Here is an 18,366-nt window from a genome sequence, read left to right as displayed (position 1 = left end):
TGAGGAACATTAAGAAGTAAAAGGAGTTGGGGAGCAACACTAGCACGACAAATGTTCTTGGGGTGCCAAATAAGGGCTGTGATTGGCCATTTGGTAGCTCCTGTGTGAATTGTCAACCTACATTAAGGCTTACATTAAAACTTACCTCCAAGACTGGAATTCAAAAATAAGCTCCTGCTTTGAGGCCAGTGGAAGCAACATCCAAGTTGGGGATCACTGGGTTATAGGGTTCCTAAAAAGAGTTTTTAAGATCTGTTGGGTTCCCCTTTTTTAGTACAAAACTTGATCTTACAGTTAGAGGTCTATTTTAAATAATTCCACTCCGGATATATCTAAAAGAGTAAAGGTGGCCATACACTATAAGATCCGCTCGTTTGGCAAGGTCGACAAACGAGTGGATCTTGACCCGATATGCCCACTAACAGCTGGACGATTTCGGATGAATCCAAACTAGTCGATGCGTCCTGGATCGTACAAAAAAACAAACTTGACTGATCGATATCTGGCCTATTTTTGCCTGATATTGATCGGTTTGACCCGTCGGGAGCCCCCACACATGGCCAGATAAGCTGCCGAATTGGTCTAAAGGACGAATATCGTCATCTTTAATCTCCCTGTGTATGGCCACCTTAAATTAGAGCAGACCCCATATTTTACACTCATTTTTATTTAGGCTGCACCCCTTCAGTTTGGGAACCTCATACATTGGATTACAGCATACTAAAACAATTCGCATAATTTTTTGTTTCTGTAACATCTCACTTTTTAATGCTCTGTAAGCAGCAGTAAAGGGGGTGTAAACCCAAAAATAAAATTTTGCCTACTTAATAAAGCAGCCAACTTTCCAATGGACACGCACTGCATTTTGTAAATTTTGTTAAAATTATGTGTAAATGTAATTGCTGTTGAAAGCAGCATTTCTGACTCATGAAACAATGTAGCAGAAGTCAGCTCTCTTCCTGCCAAAGCCGCTGTGATTGGTTGTATCTAATCTTTAATTTCCTTCTCTGCATATTTGCTAGGGATGCACCAAATCCACTATTTTGGATTCGGCCGAACCCTCGAATCCTTTGCGAAAGATTCTGCCGAATACCGAATATTTGCATATGCAAATTAGGATTCGGTTCGGTCGAATCCGAATCCTGCAGAAAAAGGCCATATCCTGGCTGAATCCTGAACCGAATTCTCGATTCGGTGCATCTCTAATAGTTGCACCATCTAGTGGCCAAAATTGGTTATGAGGTTTTACAGACGGATTGAGATTGGGCAGAGCAATAATGCTAAAAGGATGGAGGCAGAACTCTTCCCAGTATGGCTCCTACTAAGGGCAGGATTCGTACTGTCAACCCAATGCGCTTTGCGGCAACTTTGCTGTCAGTTTAAAGGGACAATGAAAATACTGAATATTCTGCATTAACTTTTGAATATCACACCTCCCAATGGTTACTATGCAAATGGGACTGTCCCAGGTTACTGGAAAGTGGGATTGGGAGCACATCGACCTGACTGAACACAAGTTGCCCTGTTCTGCTCAGAAAAGTGCTTTGAGCAACTTTACTTTTAAATCCCTTAAATGGACACATAAAAAAGATTACCTCCTTCCTATGTTTTCCCCTCTTGGGGTCTTTTTCTCTTTTAGTGGTTATCTCGGCCCATTTGGGTCTTTTGTTGCCGGTCTTCATGATCACCCAGTACACCTGATAATAGTACAGGTATGGGATCCGGTATCAGGAATCCCGTTATTCAGAAGCTCCAAATTATTGAAAGGCCATCTCCTATAGGGGCAGATTCACTTAGTGCCGAATTTGCGCTAGCGTCCGTTTTGCTGACATCACAACACTTCGCCAGGTGTAGATTTGCCAGGACAACGGTAATTCACTAAAATCTGAAGTTGCGTCCAGGGCGCCAAATGCTAGCCAAGTAGCGCTAGCGTTACTGCAGCAAGCGAAGCGAATTGCGCTAGCGTTGCCTAATTTGCATACGGCAGGAAGTTAAAGTTGAATGGAGGTATATGTTGCAGCAAATACATTACACTACACAAGCCCGGGAAACCTTAATAAAATAAAATAGAGTTGTTATATTGCCCTACACATGAGCCCACTGTATAGTTTATGTGCCATATGTTAGGAAATGTAGGGGGAAGCCGGGAACTCCAGAAAAATTTACAATCTTTTGCAGACTATCACTCTGAAAAATGAAAAGTCGCCAGCGTTTTTTGGGACTTAGAAAGATTTTCAACTATTTTTTGAGAAAGTCCTATCTACTCTATTGCACTTCACCTGGTCTGATGTGGTGAAGGCAAGTCTGGCGCAAGAGGTAACCTTCAGTAAAATCCGCATCTTAGCACAAATTCGCAAGGCTTAAGGGAGCGAATTACCGCTAGAGTCTATCTCCTTGAATAGGGAAGTTACGCCTGCGCCCGTTAGAAGTAATGAAATGACGTCACGCTGGCGAATTTTCACTAACTTTAGTCACTTCACTCTTTAGTAAATCTGCCCCATAGACTCCATTTATCAAAATCATCCAAATTTTTTAAAATGATTTCCTTGGTGTAATAATAAAACAGTACCTTGTACTTGATTCAAACTAAGATATAATTATTCCTTATTGGAGTCAAAACCAGCCTATCGGGTTTAATTAAAGATTACATGATTTTCTAGTTTTACAGAATGATCCATTATCCAGGTCCCATACCTATATTTAGTTATTCAATGTACCCTTTCTTATAAAACTCCTCCTTATCTGGAGACTAGAGAAACAACAGTTTTGGGCTAGAAAGGTGGATAAGGAGGAGAAAGGAGAAATGAGGCTTAAAGCCCCTGTAATCGTGGGTAATTAGTGTGGAAGTCTATACCAACTACCTGAAACTCAAGCAGAGCAAACTAAATTGAGAAGTAACCAGGAGCTGGAGTGGCTGGGGTGTCCGCAAACAATTAATGAAGTGTAATTAAACCAAAATTGGGATTTACGGTGGCCATACACGGGCCGATAAAAGCTGCCGACAGACCGTCGGCAGCTTATTGGCCCGTGTATGGGGCCCCCCGACGGGCTTCACCGATCGAGATCTGGCCGAAAGTCGGCCAGATCTCAATCGGATGGGACAAAAAGTCCCGTCGGATCGCGGCCGCATCTATTCGTTGATGCGGTCCCGCGATCCGACCGCCCGTTTAGGTATCGTTAGGATCCGATCGTTGGGCCCTAGGGCCCACGATCGGATCAACCCGATATTGCCCACCTCAAGGTGGGCATATCGGAGGGAGATCCGCTCGTTTGGCGACATTGCCAAAGGCAATATTTATTCACAACCATGCCATGAAAGTATATATAAAATCATGTTAAAAACAAGCATTACTGCGTCTGAAAGGAGGGATCCCCCCCTTTTTTTTGAGGTTCCTAGACTACACCACCTAATAAATGAAACCAGATGTAAGAAAAAATTAATGGTGTGGACTTAAACTTAACAGTGTTGGTAGCTCAATAAAGTTCATGCTACAGTGTGTTAGTGAGCATAATAGCCACTTTTTTTATGGGCATAACAAAGTTAGAAAACCAACTTGAATCCAGTTAGTCCGATGTTTGTGTGCAGGGGTTAATTCCCAAGTTGTAAATTCCTTGTGGTGCACAATGATTAATGTAAAACGGCCCGTCAGGTTAAATGTCATCCAAAGTAATCTTACTGGTGCTGGTGTTGTCTAGTGTGGTATTTGAAGCATAATTCATGGAGTTGAAGTGTATTGTAGTGTGGAAGTCTTCCTCTGAAGGAAATGCCTTGGCTGGAGGATTTCTCGTTCCCACAGAATTTCCCAATAGTCTCACCACTCACTTCTCTATTATTTTATGCGTCAGTATGAGCAGCGCAGGGATAGATGGACGCTTTCATTTCCTTTATACAAATGGTAGGAGACACTGCAGGAGAGCACGTCTACATGGAGTCTGTTATTTATTTGTAGGATCAGGACTTTTGGCTGCAGCCTTCATGTTTCAATGGGTACATGGAGGATGCATAGGTGTGGTACAAAGGGCAAGCATTAAACTACAGCATAATTTTAAGGTAAGTAATTAAATATCCAGCTTTAGTTTTATTTCAACTTCTAAAATAGTTTAGTTCCCCTTTAAATAGTAGAATTTTTTCTTAACAGTGTTCATATTGTAAAGTGCTTCTGAGCACTTTTGCCATTGACATTCATCTTTGTCTCTTAGTTGTTGTGTTATTAACAGTTTTACACTACTGATATCATTCATGTGGAACAAGCGCGCCCTCTGCTTTTCTGAATAGAATTGCAACTAGGACAGCCTACAAAAGTCAGAGCACATTTATTAGATGACATCCAAAATAGTCATGCCATAGGTCTGGAGGGCATAGAGAGCCAATCCGCACAACAGTATTGTAGATTATCTTGAAAGGAGTGATAGGAATGCTGGGAGGGATGTATCATATACTCATTGTTGTTGGGATGAACAAATAAAAGCATTCCGACTGCTGAATCTATATATTTCCCTTCCCCCAACTCATCAATGGTAGCTAATTTAGGATATAAAAAAATTGGCCAGTCACATGCTTTTCTTACATTTCTAAAACAATTAATGTCCTGTCTGAAAATCCCAATTCTCTGCAGGTACTGCTTCACCTTTCATCTCCAGCACCCTACTCACCAATGTTTCCTCCTATATAGTCTGAATCACAATGTGGACAAACTGACATAGGGAGAGGATATCTGATACAACCGTCTACAGCAAGATAAGGAGGAAAAAGAGAATCTCATACTTCCCAACATTATAGAAATAGAAAGAGGGACAAAAAGATTTGCACGCTCCACGCGACTACATTTTTGACCACACCCATTTTTGTGGACACACCCCCTAATTACCATGTTCATTTTAAAACAACTGGCAGGTCATGAGAGTTTGAACACATTTCTGTGTTTTTTATGTATTACCTTTTTGCTAATAAAGGTGGAATTGCCCTTTAAGCTGTGTGTTCTCCCAAGAGACCTGCTTATCTTAAATTGTTACAAAAGTATCTAAGTATCTATTCTGAGCTCTCTGCCAAAAGCCAATTAAGTAAGAAACTTTGTATCTTTTTCAGGCTGATTTTTTTTTTTTCTAGGTGGAAGCTTTGATGCAAAGCATCAGGTATTTCATCAAAACTGCCAATTTTGGGAAGGCATTAGAACTCAGTAGCTTGGAGAAGAAAGGCATGGTTACCCATTTTAGTTTCGCCTGAATATGTACTTTCCAAAAATATATATATTTGGGGGGGTCGTGTTTTTTTTGTATGTTACCTGACAAAAAATGCAGGAAATGTGCTAACTCTTCAGTAGCTGAAGTGATCTCGGGACGGATTTGCATGCACTAACTTCATTTTGGGGTCTCTAAATGCCAGATACTTTCAAACTGTTCAGTGGACCCCTGGCATTCATATTTAGGATGTTTTCTCTTGGCACTGAATACTACACGACGTGGGAGATAAACATGGTTACCCATTTTGGATTTGGCTGAATGTGTGCTTTCCAAAAAATATATGGTTTCCTGGCATAAACCTACTGTTCCAGGATTTTTGGGCTTTGGAATACAAAGTATGCCATATTCTGTGATAGTGCTTTGAAAATTCTGTAATATACTGTGGGGAGTTTTTGATTTATAGAAGTCAGAAATATCCATAACACTATACGTCTGTTATTGCTACAATCAAGACACTTGAGGTTTTCCAAATCAGTTGAATTTTTGTGCATAAAATAAAATGTTTCTGGTATAAACCCTAAATCATCAAAAAATAGCATTTTTTTTTTTTTATTAAGAGCTCTAACTCTTGTTCCAAAAGTGCAAATACACAAAAACTCAGGCAGCTTTAGAAAACTCTGGTTCTCCTGGAAAAAAAAAAAACAATGTATAGTTTTCCTAGGTAAATTAAAAATCCCCCCATGAGATGCCCCTAAAATAAGAGAGCACAAAATGTTCAAAAAACATCTGGCACTGAGTGCAAATGAAATGCTAATTTCTGCTGACACTTAAAAGGTTAAATAAGAGAGAAGCCATGGTAGCCCAACTGGTGGTTAGTTTTATATATTTAACATAAAAATATGTATTTTTACAAATATACAGCTGGAAGATATAGTACAGTTATACAATTTACACAGCATCCTTTTTTTTCAACAATGCTCTTTTGAAAATGGTTTAGAGAGTTTCATCATTGTCTTCTGGTCTGGACAGGTCATATATGTGCCTTTTTTATATATATATATATATATATATATATATATATATATATATATATATATATATATATATATATATATATATATATATATATATATATATATAAAAAATAAAAAATTATAAATGGGGGGGGGAAATATTTTCCCTTACATTTTAAGAACAAAGAGAACCAGCATGGTAAGGAAATGTCACGACAGGTGACTGTGAGCAGTGTTGACTAGAGCATTAGGCAATTTATGTGCCTTTCAACAGCACAAGGTCCCTGAACACTGCCATCACCCCACAAGGAAGACGGAAGCTCTAGTTTAACTAAACTAAAGGCAGCAGCTCATCCATCACATCACTAAGTGCTGTAGTCTACAAGAAAAAGTGCAAGTAGGACATGCGGGGCTAAACTTCACTAGAGCAGAGTAGAGTTAGAAAGCAAATATGTGGTTGCTATGAGTAACTGCACTGGAGCAGGTTAGTACCTATGTCAATAAGCCCCTGCATGTTAAAATTTAGCGAACCCCTAACCATAGCTGAACTAATTGGTATAATATTGTCTAGAACAGCACTGATAGCAGATACATTAGAACACAAGTGCTGGACATAAAAAAATAAAATTACAATATCTAAGCAGAAAAATATACAAACTGCAGGTATATACAATTCAGCACAGTTGTTGGTTACTATGGGAGAGTTATACAGGGAGTCAACAGATCTGCCTCTGTAGGGTCATGAAGACAGACTGATTTTCCTTTTGGAACGTACAGGGTAGAGACTCCTTTCGGAACATTGAGACCTTTGCCTTCTTCGGCTAAGCACTGGGCTGGGCTTCACCTTAGCTTCTGTCTCTCTCGGGGTGGTTTCTACTGGCCTTGGAACTTTCTTTGCTAGGTCTACCAGTTTGACTTGACTGCAGAAGATTTCTTTGCGGGTTCGGGAGCTCTCCAAGATGGGCTGAAGGCTAAGCACATGGGAGAACCCATTGGCCTTCTCAATCTGGGCTGGCAGGGCCTCCACATTAAAAAAAAAAGAAAATGTCAGACCAATTGGATTAACACAATGTTAAATGGACATGCAGAGCACTGCAGGGATATTTATAATACTGGACATTGTTCAAACTGCTCCCACCCTAAAAAAAAACGGGGCTTTTCAAAAATACTCCAATCCTCTGCTGCAACAATTTAGCTCTGGTAAATATATACCCTCCATTTCATGCAATGGAGGGGCCCTATAATGCAATAGTATGTAAGGGGTGCAACACTAAAGCTCATAGGAACCATTTGCATATTTTGAAAGAGTGCTCGCTCTGCATTTATGTAGGAAAGCGAGATACACTTAAATTTGTGAAGAGGAGCTGGAGTTTCCAGAGTATAATACTGTCAGTTGCTGCGGAACACATCATGATAAAGGCATGTGCGGTCTGCCAATATATTTATTGCTGGGGGAAAAGTCACCACGTTTACTGTGTTTCCTGTTCAGCCACCGTAGTATAAAAAAAACACACATGAAAGGGGAACTTCATAAACTATAAGTATGTTTTAGATGGGTCTATACTAATCAATAGATGGACCTGTTCTGTGTGACTGACAGCATTACCGACTCAGCAACAGAGAAACAAATTAACCACAAGGATTAATTACTACTGTTATTTTTTTTGAGTGTATCTCTATTCAGGCCCTCTTCTGTTCACCTTCCATTCCACTTCCTCCCTGATACCTGGTTGCAATTGTAACAGGGGGTTACCTTGACTTGGTATGGTGGTTTACCAATTTTATGATCAGAACTTTTAACTAAAAAATTCCTGTTTTTTCCAAAAATACATGAACTTGCATAGATACTAAATTACTTATGACACAGTGGACCAGGGAATGTGAGTTGATCATTCCTCTCTTTTTTTTGCTTGTTAATAATTAATTGCTGTCAGCTGGATTGCAGTTCAAATTCCACATTCAAGAGATGTAAAAATAACTGTAAATAATGCAAAAGCCCCAAAATAAATGACTACTTGTAAATTGTCAGAAGTCTAGTTCATTAATAAACACTAAAACTTTATAAGCACAATTCATTGCACAACCAAGTGCTCACCTTCATTGTTTCACTGATCTGCTTTGATAAATTGTTGGTTACTGCAGACAGGTCCATCATCCGTAAGGCTGGAAAGCAAACCACATGATAATTCAATTGTTGTGCAAGCTAATTATCATTACAAATAGTTGAATACAATAATTGTTTTCGGATCAAGTCAATTATAAAGGCTGGTGCTGTGGTTGGAAAGCACCTGTGTTCTAGTGAGAGGAGAAAAAAAAAAGCAAGTATGTGGGAAATGCAATTAGGAGTCGAGATTCAGAACTAGTCTGATAATATATTCTCATTCTATTTCCCTTTATAGCATATTCTTCCACATGATACCCAGCAATTAGCGTACCCAGCAAGCTCAGCTAGAGTCATGTGATGGTTACGTGTGGTTCAGACGCATTACTCGCCTTGTTGTGAATCAAACTTTATTTCTTCTGGCTGCACAGCAGGTTTGGTCTGGGCCTGTGATTGTATGAAAGAAAAATAGGTGAAAAGGACATACCAAACTGAAGAATAAATTAGAAAAATAGTAGGGCAGGTATAGGATCTGTTATGCAGAAACTGATTTTCCAGCAAGCTCTGAATTACGGGAAAGCCATCTCGTATAGACTTCATTTTAATAAAATAAATTTAAAAATGTCCCTTTTCTCTGTAATAATTAAACAGTACCTTGTACTTAATCCCAACTAACATATAATTAATCTCTATTGGAGGCAAAACAATCCTATTGGGTTTATTAAATGCTTAAATAGTTTTTTGCAGACTTAAAGTATGGGGATACAAATTATGGTAAGACCCCTTATCAGGAAAACCAAGCCCAAGGTATAATAATTGCAGTGACAGGCTCAGTAAATATTCCTGCAAAGATTAAAACAACTAGTAAGAGTGTTTTATCATCTGCACTTAATATGGGGTTTATGTAATAAAAGGCTTTAGGTTTGTCCAGGAGCAGTAACCCATAGCAACCAATCAGAAGGTAGTATTTACTAGTCACCTGTTTAAAAGCAACTATCTTATTAGTTGCTATGGGTTACTACTCCTGGGAAAATGTAGTGCCTATTCAAGTATCACTGACAAACAAGGTAATTGGAGCAGTAATGTATGTAATAAGAGTCCTTGCTTCCAGCACCCTGCCCACTGCCCTGTAGGGACCACACCACTACAGTGAAAGAGGATGTATTTACATTTAGGAAATGTGTAGAATGCCTTTGAGTAAAAGACAGGGCACAATGCTACTGGGCAGAATATCAGTACCTGCCAGGCAATACATTTAAAGAATACAACCTGGATGTCTGCATTATGTGGTGAATGGGGAATTGAAATTTTCAATGCAGAGATACACGTACCAACATGAAATTGAAATGGTTATTCGGAGGAGATAAGGCACGTCTCTGGTGCTTACTGAATCAATCAGATGTCACTTCTGCAAAATGTTTACATTGTGCCTGACCAGCCGACACTTGGCACCCTCCCCACAATCCCACAATGGCCAAATATACATTTCTATACATCACCAAATGTGATTTATCAGCATCAGTACCAGGATTTCTCTTTCCGTCTTTAGGATTTTAACCACATGGCTCAAGATTTTCCTAGGATATCTCTTCCGCTTTATCGCTGTATCCACTATCGCATCATCCAGTTTATCTTCCAACATCTTAATATCTAGCTCTGTGCACAGAAAATAATCCCAATTAATAACATTTCGAGGCAAATGTTGCCAATCCATGGAGTAAAATATAACAGACATACAGCAATAAGCACACCATATGATTGTATAAATATTGAAATGGGGCATTGAGGGAAGAGGTTTACAATATAATGTTACCTGCACTGGTGAGAACTATGTCTTTGCATCTGAGATACGATAAATAACATTTCAGATGAGCAGTAGGTCTCACATAGCAGATAAGTCGATTTATGTTTAAAATACAAAGGTATTTGTATGGAAAGGGAAACTGTTGCGTCCAAAAAATATATTATTATTAACAAGCCCATGTTACAAATAGAGACAGGTTAGAATAATAAAGATTTTACGTGCCATTCTGGGTTTCTGGAGCCTCTTGCCAACTCTGCCCATTGATAGTGATATTCTCCTGAAAAGCTCTTTCAAAATCCTAAGGAGAGCAAGACTGTACTTTTTAACATATATTTTATTGTACAAACAACTTCCAAAAATAATTATACAGTACAGTAAAACAATTTAACAGGAGTCTGGTCTCCTCAAAGTCTTTCAATCACCTGTAATCAGCAAGTCTAAAAGTGGCACCATAAAATCTACTCGTTTGGCCAAATAATCAGATCATGACAAATGCCTGTGTAGTCAGTCAGAAAAGGTCCACATTGGCTCATCTATTATGATTCTATTGCCTAAAGGTGGCCATACACAGGCAGATTAAAGCTGCCGATATATCAGTCCTTCAGACCAATTCAGCAATTTATCTGCCCGTGTATGGGGTGTTCTGACGGGTCTCCCCGATTGATATCAGGCCAAAAATCGGGCAGATATCGATCGAGTAGGTTTGATTTTTCTTGGAGATCCATGTCCTGTCGCCGCCCATTTCCTTTGTTTTTATCTGATCATTTGACCCTAGGGCCAGACGATTGGATTAACCCAATATTGCCGTACCTTCGGTGGCCATATTGGGTTAAGATCTGCTCGTTTTGCGACACTGCCAAATGAGCAGAACTTGTCGTGTATGGCCACCTTTAAGGTAAAATGAGCCATGACAGAAACCTGAGGCTTTGCATAAAGGAGAATGAAAAACAGAGTATTGGAGTGTCTAAGCCCTTAAAGCCACACCCAAAATCACATGCTTCTTAAAGGGGTGGTTCACCTTTAAATTAACTTTTAGCATGCTATAGAATGACTCATTCTAAGATACTTTTCAATTCTTTATTTTTTCTTTTTTTATATAGTTTTTAAATTATTTGCCTTCTTCTTCAGACTCTTCCAAGCTTTCAAATGGGGGTTATTGACGCCATCTAAAAAACAAATGCTTTGTAACGCTACAAATGTATTGTTATTGTTACTTTGTATTACTCATCTTTCTATTCAGGCCTCTCGTATTCATATTCCAGTCTCTTGTTTAAATCAATGCATGATTGCTAGAGTAATTCAGGCCCTAGCAACCAGACGGTTGAAATTGCAAACTGGAGAGCTGCTGAATAAAAACCTTAACCTCAAAAAACACATATAATCAAAAATGAAAAACAATTGCAAATAGTCTCAGAATATAACTCTGTACATCATACTAACAGTTAATTTAAAGGAATACCGGTAGTTCAGCGTGAAAATATAAACTGGATAAATAGATAGGCTGTGCAAAATAAAAAAAAATTCTAATATAGTTAGGCAAAATGTAACGTATAAAGGCTGGAGTGACTGGAAGTCTAATATAATAGAACACTACTTCCTGCTTTTCAGCTCTATAACTCTGAGTTAGTCAGCGACTTGAAGGGGGGCCACATGGTACATTTCTGTTCAGTGAGTTTGTAATTGATCCTCAGCATTCAGCTCAGATTCTAAAGCAACAGACTTGACCCATGTGGCCCCCCTTCAAGTCTCTGATTGGTTACTGCCTGGTAGCCAGGGTAACCAGTCAGTGGAAACCAAGAGAGCTCAAAAGCAGGAAGTAGTGTTCTGGCTATTATGTTAGACATCCAGTCACTCCAGTCTTTATACATTACATATTTGGCTAACTAACTATATTAGAAACATTTTTTTATTTTGCACAGCCAATCTATTTACCCAGTTTTTATTTTTACACTGAACAATTCCTTTAAAGTAGAATTCAACCCTAAAGTTATTAAAAAAAAAAAAACCTACCCCCCTACCCTACATGGATCCCCCCGATTGCCCCTAACGTTTTACTTACCCCTCGGTGCAGATTCAGGCATTGGAGTTCACGTGCACCATCTCCAACAGCATCGGTAATCTTTGTAATGAGACCGGCGCTTTTGCAATTTTCGTGAGTTTCTGTGCATTTACAGAACAAAACAGAAAATTGCTCCAACTGCACATGCCGGTCTCATTCTGAAGATTTCAGAAGAGAAGAAGATGGCGCCCGTCAACTCCGTTAGGGACATTTGCCCGTAGGGTTGCCACCCGGCCAGTATTTTACCGGCCTAGCCGGTAAAATACCTGCCAGGGCCGGGGCCGGTATTACAAATTTACCGGCAATGTAGCTGCCGATAATTTGTAATACCTTTAACAAAAGCCCTTGGCCCTCCGGCAGAAACGTACCTTTCCTTAGTCTTCTGCCCCTCTCATGATGGGGCCCCGCCCCCTTTTGCAGCATGCCACACATGACCACGCCCCTTTTTACAACACATTCCGCACATTTATACGTGGCCCCACCACCTTTTATGTCACGCCATTACCACCCCATCACTGGCCGGTAAATTTATTAAAAAAGGTGGCAACCCTATTTGCCCGGGGTAACACTTAGGCTGGGGGGAGGAGGGTATATGTAGGGTAGGGGTTTTTTTTTTAACTTTAGGGTTACATTCTACTTTAAAGGTGAACTACCCCTTTAAGTGGTGCCTCCTTGACAAACATTGTGGGATTCACCAGCTGTTAGTGGCATCCCTACACCAGCACTTGCTCTAATTTACATACTGCAGTTGACAAATACTAGAAACCCCCTATTCTAGCACTTGGTCTTATCTACATTCTGCAGCTGACCAACTATATAGATGTGATAATTACACACACAGAGAATTCTGGGAAGGGGGGAGACTTGAGTTTATAGAGTTCCTGAGTTTATAGATTATAAATAAATGCATCAGAATTAAAACACAGAGAGTGGGTGCGAGTCTCACCCAAATGCAGTTTCTCAGTTCCTGTTCCCTTCTTTCCGGGCTCAGGTGTTGCTGACTCTCCATTACTTCTTTGCTGAATTCACTGCACTTCGCCAGCAACTCCTGTACTGTCTGTTTAGAACAGCAACGTATTCTACAGTAATCGGGAGCCGGGGTAGTGGAGAGCATGGCGGGAAACCAACACGAAAGAAAAGTCCTTTGTTTCTTTGTTTTTATTTTTAATTCTCTAACAATATAAAAGATGCGAACAGAGTACCAATTACGAGGGGAGCTACGCCTAGGGCGTCTACGTGACGCGTCATTGCGCTTACGCATTGTTGTGACGCAAGTCTCGCGTGATGAGATTTGTGATGTTGGAATTGCACGGGAAAGCACTTGCAGTCACTGTAGCAACCAGCTTCCCTTCCGAACTCTGCAGCTCACTGACTGTAGGGGACGCCATAATCCAAGTAAGTGAAGCATAGACGCTTTAAGACACTCAAGACGACTGTTCCCTCCAATGGTGGCCATGCGTTTCGATATGACATGAGACTTCCATTCAGTTTAATTTATACACAAACTTGCACCGTGAGCCGGAGCTGCGCACGCGCAAAGTAAAGAAGAACTTCCAGTACATGTATGACATGCTTTGGCACTTATGGTTACATGATATTGTTATTGTCCTTAACTCTTCACAGATTGGCAACTCCCTGCCCCACTGAGGACCTTTCAATGGATGATGAATCAGAAGATGCTTATGATCTCTTCAGTGGCTATGACAGTTACAGAGAATATAACAGCAGTGAGCTGAGTGATGATATCAGCTCTGGTATTGGGGATTCGAGCTTCGATGAAGAGGAAAATGAAGAGTCTTCATCACTCCAGCAATCCTCTTCTGTCACTAACAAGGCCAACGAGGAAAATAGTGCAGAACCAGGTACATATGAAAAGCAACACACAAAAAATTTGGATGACGGGCAGGCACCACTCCTGAACACCAAATCAAGCAGTCAATGGAATCCAGGAGCCAAACTTATGAATAGTACAAAAAAAATCTTTATTTTACATTGTATATAAAAAGCTAAAAGCCTGACGCGTTTCGTGTACCTCCTGGACACTTAATCATAGGCTAACTTGTTTCTGATACATGCACAGAAGTGATGTGTGGGCCGACCCGATAATCGCCTGGCAGGCGGGTTCGGGTCGACCTCGCAGTGCTCCTCGCGGCGGGTTGAACTCTTCTCCTGTTCTCCCCGCCTGCCACCTTCAAATTCCGGCATCCGACTTCCAGTTTTATAGTCTAGCGTCTGATCGCCCCTCCCCTTTTGTGACGTCATTGTGATGTCATCCGCGGGGCTATAAAAGGACCCCGGAAGCACGTGTTGTAGCAGGACGGGTTAGGGTCGGGTGCGGGTCATGGAAACTCTGACCTGCACATCACTAATGCACAGTATTTAAAAGAAAGGGAGCCAATAACAAATAAATTCTCTCCGCCTGCCACCTTCAAATTCCGGCATCCGACTTCTGGTTTTATAGTCTAGCATCTGATTGCCCCTCCCCTTTTGTGATGTCACTGTGACGTCATCCGCGGGGCTATAAAAGGACCCCGGAAGCACGTGTTGTAGCAGGACGGGTTAGGGTCGGGTGCGGGTCATGGAAACCCTGACCCGCACATCACTAATGCACAGTATTTAAAAGAAAGGGAGCCAATAACAAATAAATTGGGCGGAGTTAAAAATTGATGGATGTCTGTATGTCCTTGCCCCTAATGGCTCATTTATGGAATCACAATCTATATGGTTAAAGTACAACTAAGTACTACAACATACATTTAAAAAATTATTTTCTGTTTAAGTACATTTTATATACATAATGCAAGTTAATGTATAAATCTATAAATACAAATATTCAAGAAATACAAATTAATATAAATGGTAAATTAAGCAAGAGAAATCAATTGATATATTTTAAATACTGTCCATGTATCAGAAACAAGTTAGCCTATGATTAAGTATCCAGGAGGGACACAAAACGCGTCAGGCTTTTAGCTTTTTACATACAATGTAAAATAAAGGTTTTTTTTGTACTATTCATAATTTTGGCTCCTGGATTCCATTGACTGCTTGATTTGGTGTTCCGAAGTGGTGCCTGCCCGTCATCCAAGTTTTTCGTGTGTTGCTCCCCTTTGCTGAAGGTCTAGGGCATGAGCACCCAGACCCACCGTGGAAAGCGGTAAGCTTGTCTTTTATCTGAATGATCCATGCTTCCTATGACTCTCATGTGTAACATATGAAAAGCACATGGCAATTTAGAGGGTTTTTATAATACATTTATTTGCTTTAAAATCTATCTATGAATAGTATTAATTGGGGTTCCGCTCTCCCAGTATGGCAGAGATATTGTTTTGGCTGCCCAGGTAGCGGCCGGCATATGTAGGGCTGACATGAACTATAAGGCTTATGTCACAAGTGTGGGAAAAAATATCACCACAGCATTTTTGTACTGCAGTAATAAAAATAAAACACTATAGTTAATTTATAAGCTACATTAAGATAGATGCCAGGGTGATATTTTTTCAATATTTGTAATAGTCTGCAGCCAGTACAGAATTTGCAGCCTGTATTGAGGAGCCTACTCTAAAAGCAAGGACCGCTTATTCCTATTGTCACACATGGCATTTTGTGAAAAGCCCACTTAAGCATTTGAGCATTTTTGGAACTAAAATACAACTCCACTATGTAATGATAGGTGCAAGGTGACCATAGCCTAAGTTAGCATCAGCATTTTTCTTTTCAATATGCACATTTTCAATTAAATATGTCTAAACTTTAACAAATAGGTAACTTTGAGCGGGCCACTAGCAGGTGTTGGCTTCTGATCCCTTCCAGCTGCTTAGTCTGTTCCAAACAACGGCTGTTTAACAAAGAAATACTTTGGGCAGTCACAGTTTTCCAAGACCGCAATGAGCAATAGAAGTTTTGATTACCATGGATCTCACTGAAAGGATAATGGCTATCAAAGAGATCCCTGCTCTAAGCCACCTCCACTCTCAGACATATGCAATGACAAGGCCAATGTACACCATGAAATAACTGCTACCCTGCTTCAACGTGACAGTGGGGAGCCAGTGTATTTTATCCAAAAGTTACTGGGGTTGTGGTTTAGGGCATTAAAAACAAATTGTTGCTTCATTTTTTTTTTAAGGTTTTTAGTTTGCATTTTAACATAACAATACAGTTTCAGAAGAAAAGACAAAGAAATTACAGTCATCAGTTAGTACACAGTACACCACAGTACTATTTAATTAGCAATTGTGACAGTTGAGTCAACCCAGGGTCCCCAAATTTTATCAAACTTGTCAGGAACTCCCCAAGTGATATATGTCAATTTATAAAACTCTAGTTGCTTATTAACTAAGGCTTTCCATTTTGATACAGTAGGAAATGTAGGACCCATCAATGTCATGGTCACTATTTTTTTTTTTATAAAATAGGAGAAAAAAACAGTAAAAAAAACTTTGTATCTTCATTATTAAAGCTTTGCTTAATTTAAATCGATAGCTCTTCTGTTTATCTGTGCTTGCCTTAAAGGAGAAGAGAAGGTAGGTATAATTTCACTAAGAATCTGTAGGGTAGGAGTGGAGCATGTTCCATAAAGACATCCTGCTGTCCATTAAAAAAAAAAAAAAGAAAAACCTTTATCTGCTTTCATATGAATTCGAGCCTGCAGTTTTTATGGAGCCAAATTTGCAGCTATGAGTTCCTAAGTTCCTGCAAGTAAAATGTTGTGGTTATTGTGGTCTCAAAGTTCTTTTTCACTTTTAGTAAATTAAATGATTAGGCAGTGAGCCAGCCTGTAAATGGTTATTGGGCAACCTCTGCTTGAAACTCACTATTTCTCAGAAACAAGCTAAGGGTGCAAATTGCTAGTTCTGCATAAAGAAAACTGCATTTATTATCTCCTAAAATTGTATATGTAAATGTATTGTTTAATGCAGAACCCAAAGAAGCTTTAAAAAAATGGTTGTATAAAGGCACCAGGGATTACTTAAAAACATTTTTTTTTCAGTTCAGTTGGTTTCAGATTGTTCACCAGAAATTAAAACTTTTTCCAATTACTTTCTATTTTCTATGTGTGACTGTTTTTCTAATATTGAAATGTAAAGTTTCATTTTTCACCTTCTAAAGCAGGGGTCCCCAACCTTTTTTACTTGTGAGCCACATTTAAATGTAAAAAGAGTTGGGGACCAACACAAGCATGAAAAAGTCCCTTGGGGTGACAAACAAGGGCTATGATTGGCTATTTGGTTGTCCCTATGTGGACTGGCAGCATTCAAAAGACTCTACTTGGCACTAGACTTGGTTTTTAATCCATTAAAACTTGCCTCCAAGCCTGGAATTCAAAAATAAGCACCTGCTTTGAGGACCCTAAGAGCAACATCCAAGAGGTTGGAGAGCAACATGTTGCTCACGAGCTACTGGTTGGGGATCACTGTTCTAAAGCATCTCTGGGGGGAGTCACAAACTCCCTAACTGTTTTAAATTGACACGTTTAGTTGACACATATTCTTATCTTTGTACCTGCTGAGCAGAATCCCTGAGATACAATAGTTGCTAATACTCCAGAGATGTTGCTGAGAAATGTATCAACTAAATATTTCAAAATTGTAACAGGGCAGAATCTGCACCTGAATTACTGAGCTGCCAGACTCAAACACCAGAGACAGGAACCTTAAAGGGGATGTATTGTCAAAATCCCCCTTTGCCCTTGGGGAACCGATATAAGCCTTTTTCTAATTGTAATCAATTAGTTTTTATTAGCGGTTTTCATTTGCGCTTCAGTTTAAAGTTGAGTGCAATCCATTCCCCCACATACCTGCTCTTTCAGCTACAAGCAAAACCTTCACGGCCTGTGGCCATCTCTGCTGTTTGACCCGCCTGCCTCTTCTGCTGTTCCCGCCCGCCTACCAATGAAGAACGAGTAGCCAGTCAAGCGACGGTGGGAGTGATGGTGTCGTTAAGCAAACAGTACTGCCTACTCGTTCTACATTGGTAGGCAGGTGGGAACAGCAGAAGAGGCAGGACTGTTAACCTACTAATGTTGTAAATATTGACCTGCTGCTCCTGCCTCTTCTCTCCTCAGCTATTTGTGAGATGTGTGGCATTGTAGGCACACGTGGGACCTTCTTCTCCAAAACAAAGCGATTCTGCAATGTCTCCTGCTCACGTAGCTATTCCTCCAACTCCAAGAAAGCCAGTATTCTGGCCCGGTTGCAGGTGGGCT

At 40.0% G+C, this 18,366-nt stretch overlaps 2 protein-coding genes across 4 annotated transcripts in view; one reads left to right on the top strand and one right to left on the bottom strand.

The window, feature by feature from the left end:
• Nucleotides 1-6,933: 6,933 nt before the first annotated feature.
• On the bottom strand, nucleotides 6,934-13,272 carry nsl1.L (NSL1, MIS12 kinetochore complex component L homeolog). The gene is given in 6 exon segments (NM_001166438.1): nucleotides 6,934-7,215; nucleotides 8,290-8,357; nucleotides 8,688-8,742; nucleotides 9,821-9,951; nucleotides 10,322-10,397; nucleotides 13,105-13,272. Coding segments are annotated over 6 exon segments (780 nt in total).
• Nucleotides 13,273-13,409: 137 nt separating this feature from the next.
• l3mbtl2.L (L3MBTL2, polycomb repressive complex 1 subunit L homeolog) overlaps nucleotides 13,410-18,366 on the top strand; it is a 40,007-nt gene continuing 35,050 nt past the window's right edge. The window contains exons 1-3 of one of the 3 annotated variants that reach the window (XM_018258770.2): nucleotides 13,410-13,553; nucleotides 13,782-14,020; nucleotides 18,226-18,359. In XM_018258770.2, the coding sequence (XP_018114259.1) occupies nucleotides 13,816-14,020; nucleotides 18,226-18,359 (339 nt within the window). In that variant the 5' untranslated portion in view covers nucleotides 13,410-13,553; nucleotides 13,782-13,815. Of the gene's footprint in view, nucleotides 13,554-13,579; nucleotides 13,698-13,781; nucleotides 14,021-18,225; nucleotides 18,360-18,366 lie in introns of those variants that run through there. The other 2 variants (XR_005967040.1, XM_041590660.1) reach the window with 2 other exon arrangements.

Source organism: Xenopus laevis, chromosome 4L (assembly GCF_017654675.1).
Source record: "Xenopus laevis strain J_2021 chromosome 4L, Xenopus_laevis_v10.1, whole genome shotgun sequence".
NCBI lineage: Eukaryota > Metazoa > Chordata > Amphibia > Anura > Pipidae > Xenopus > Xenopus laevis.
Note: the sequence above shows the minus strand (reverse complement) of the source record. Positions and strands in the feature narration are given on the sequence as shown.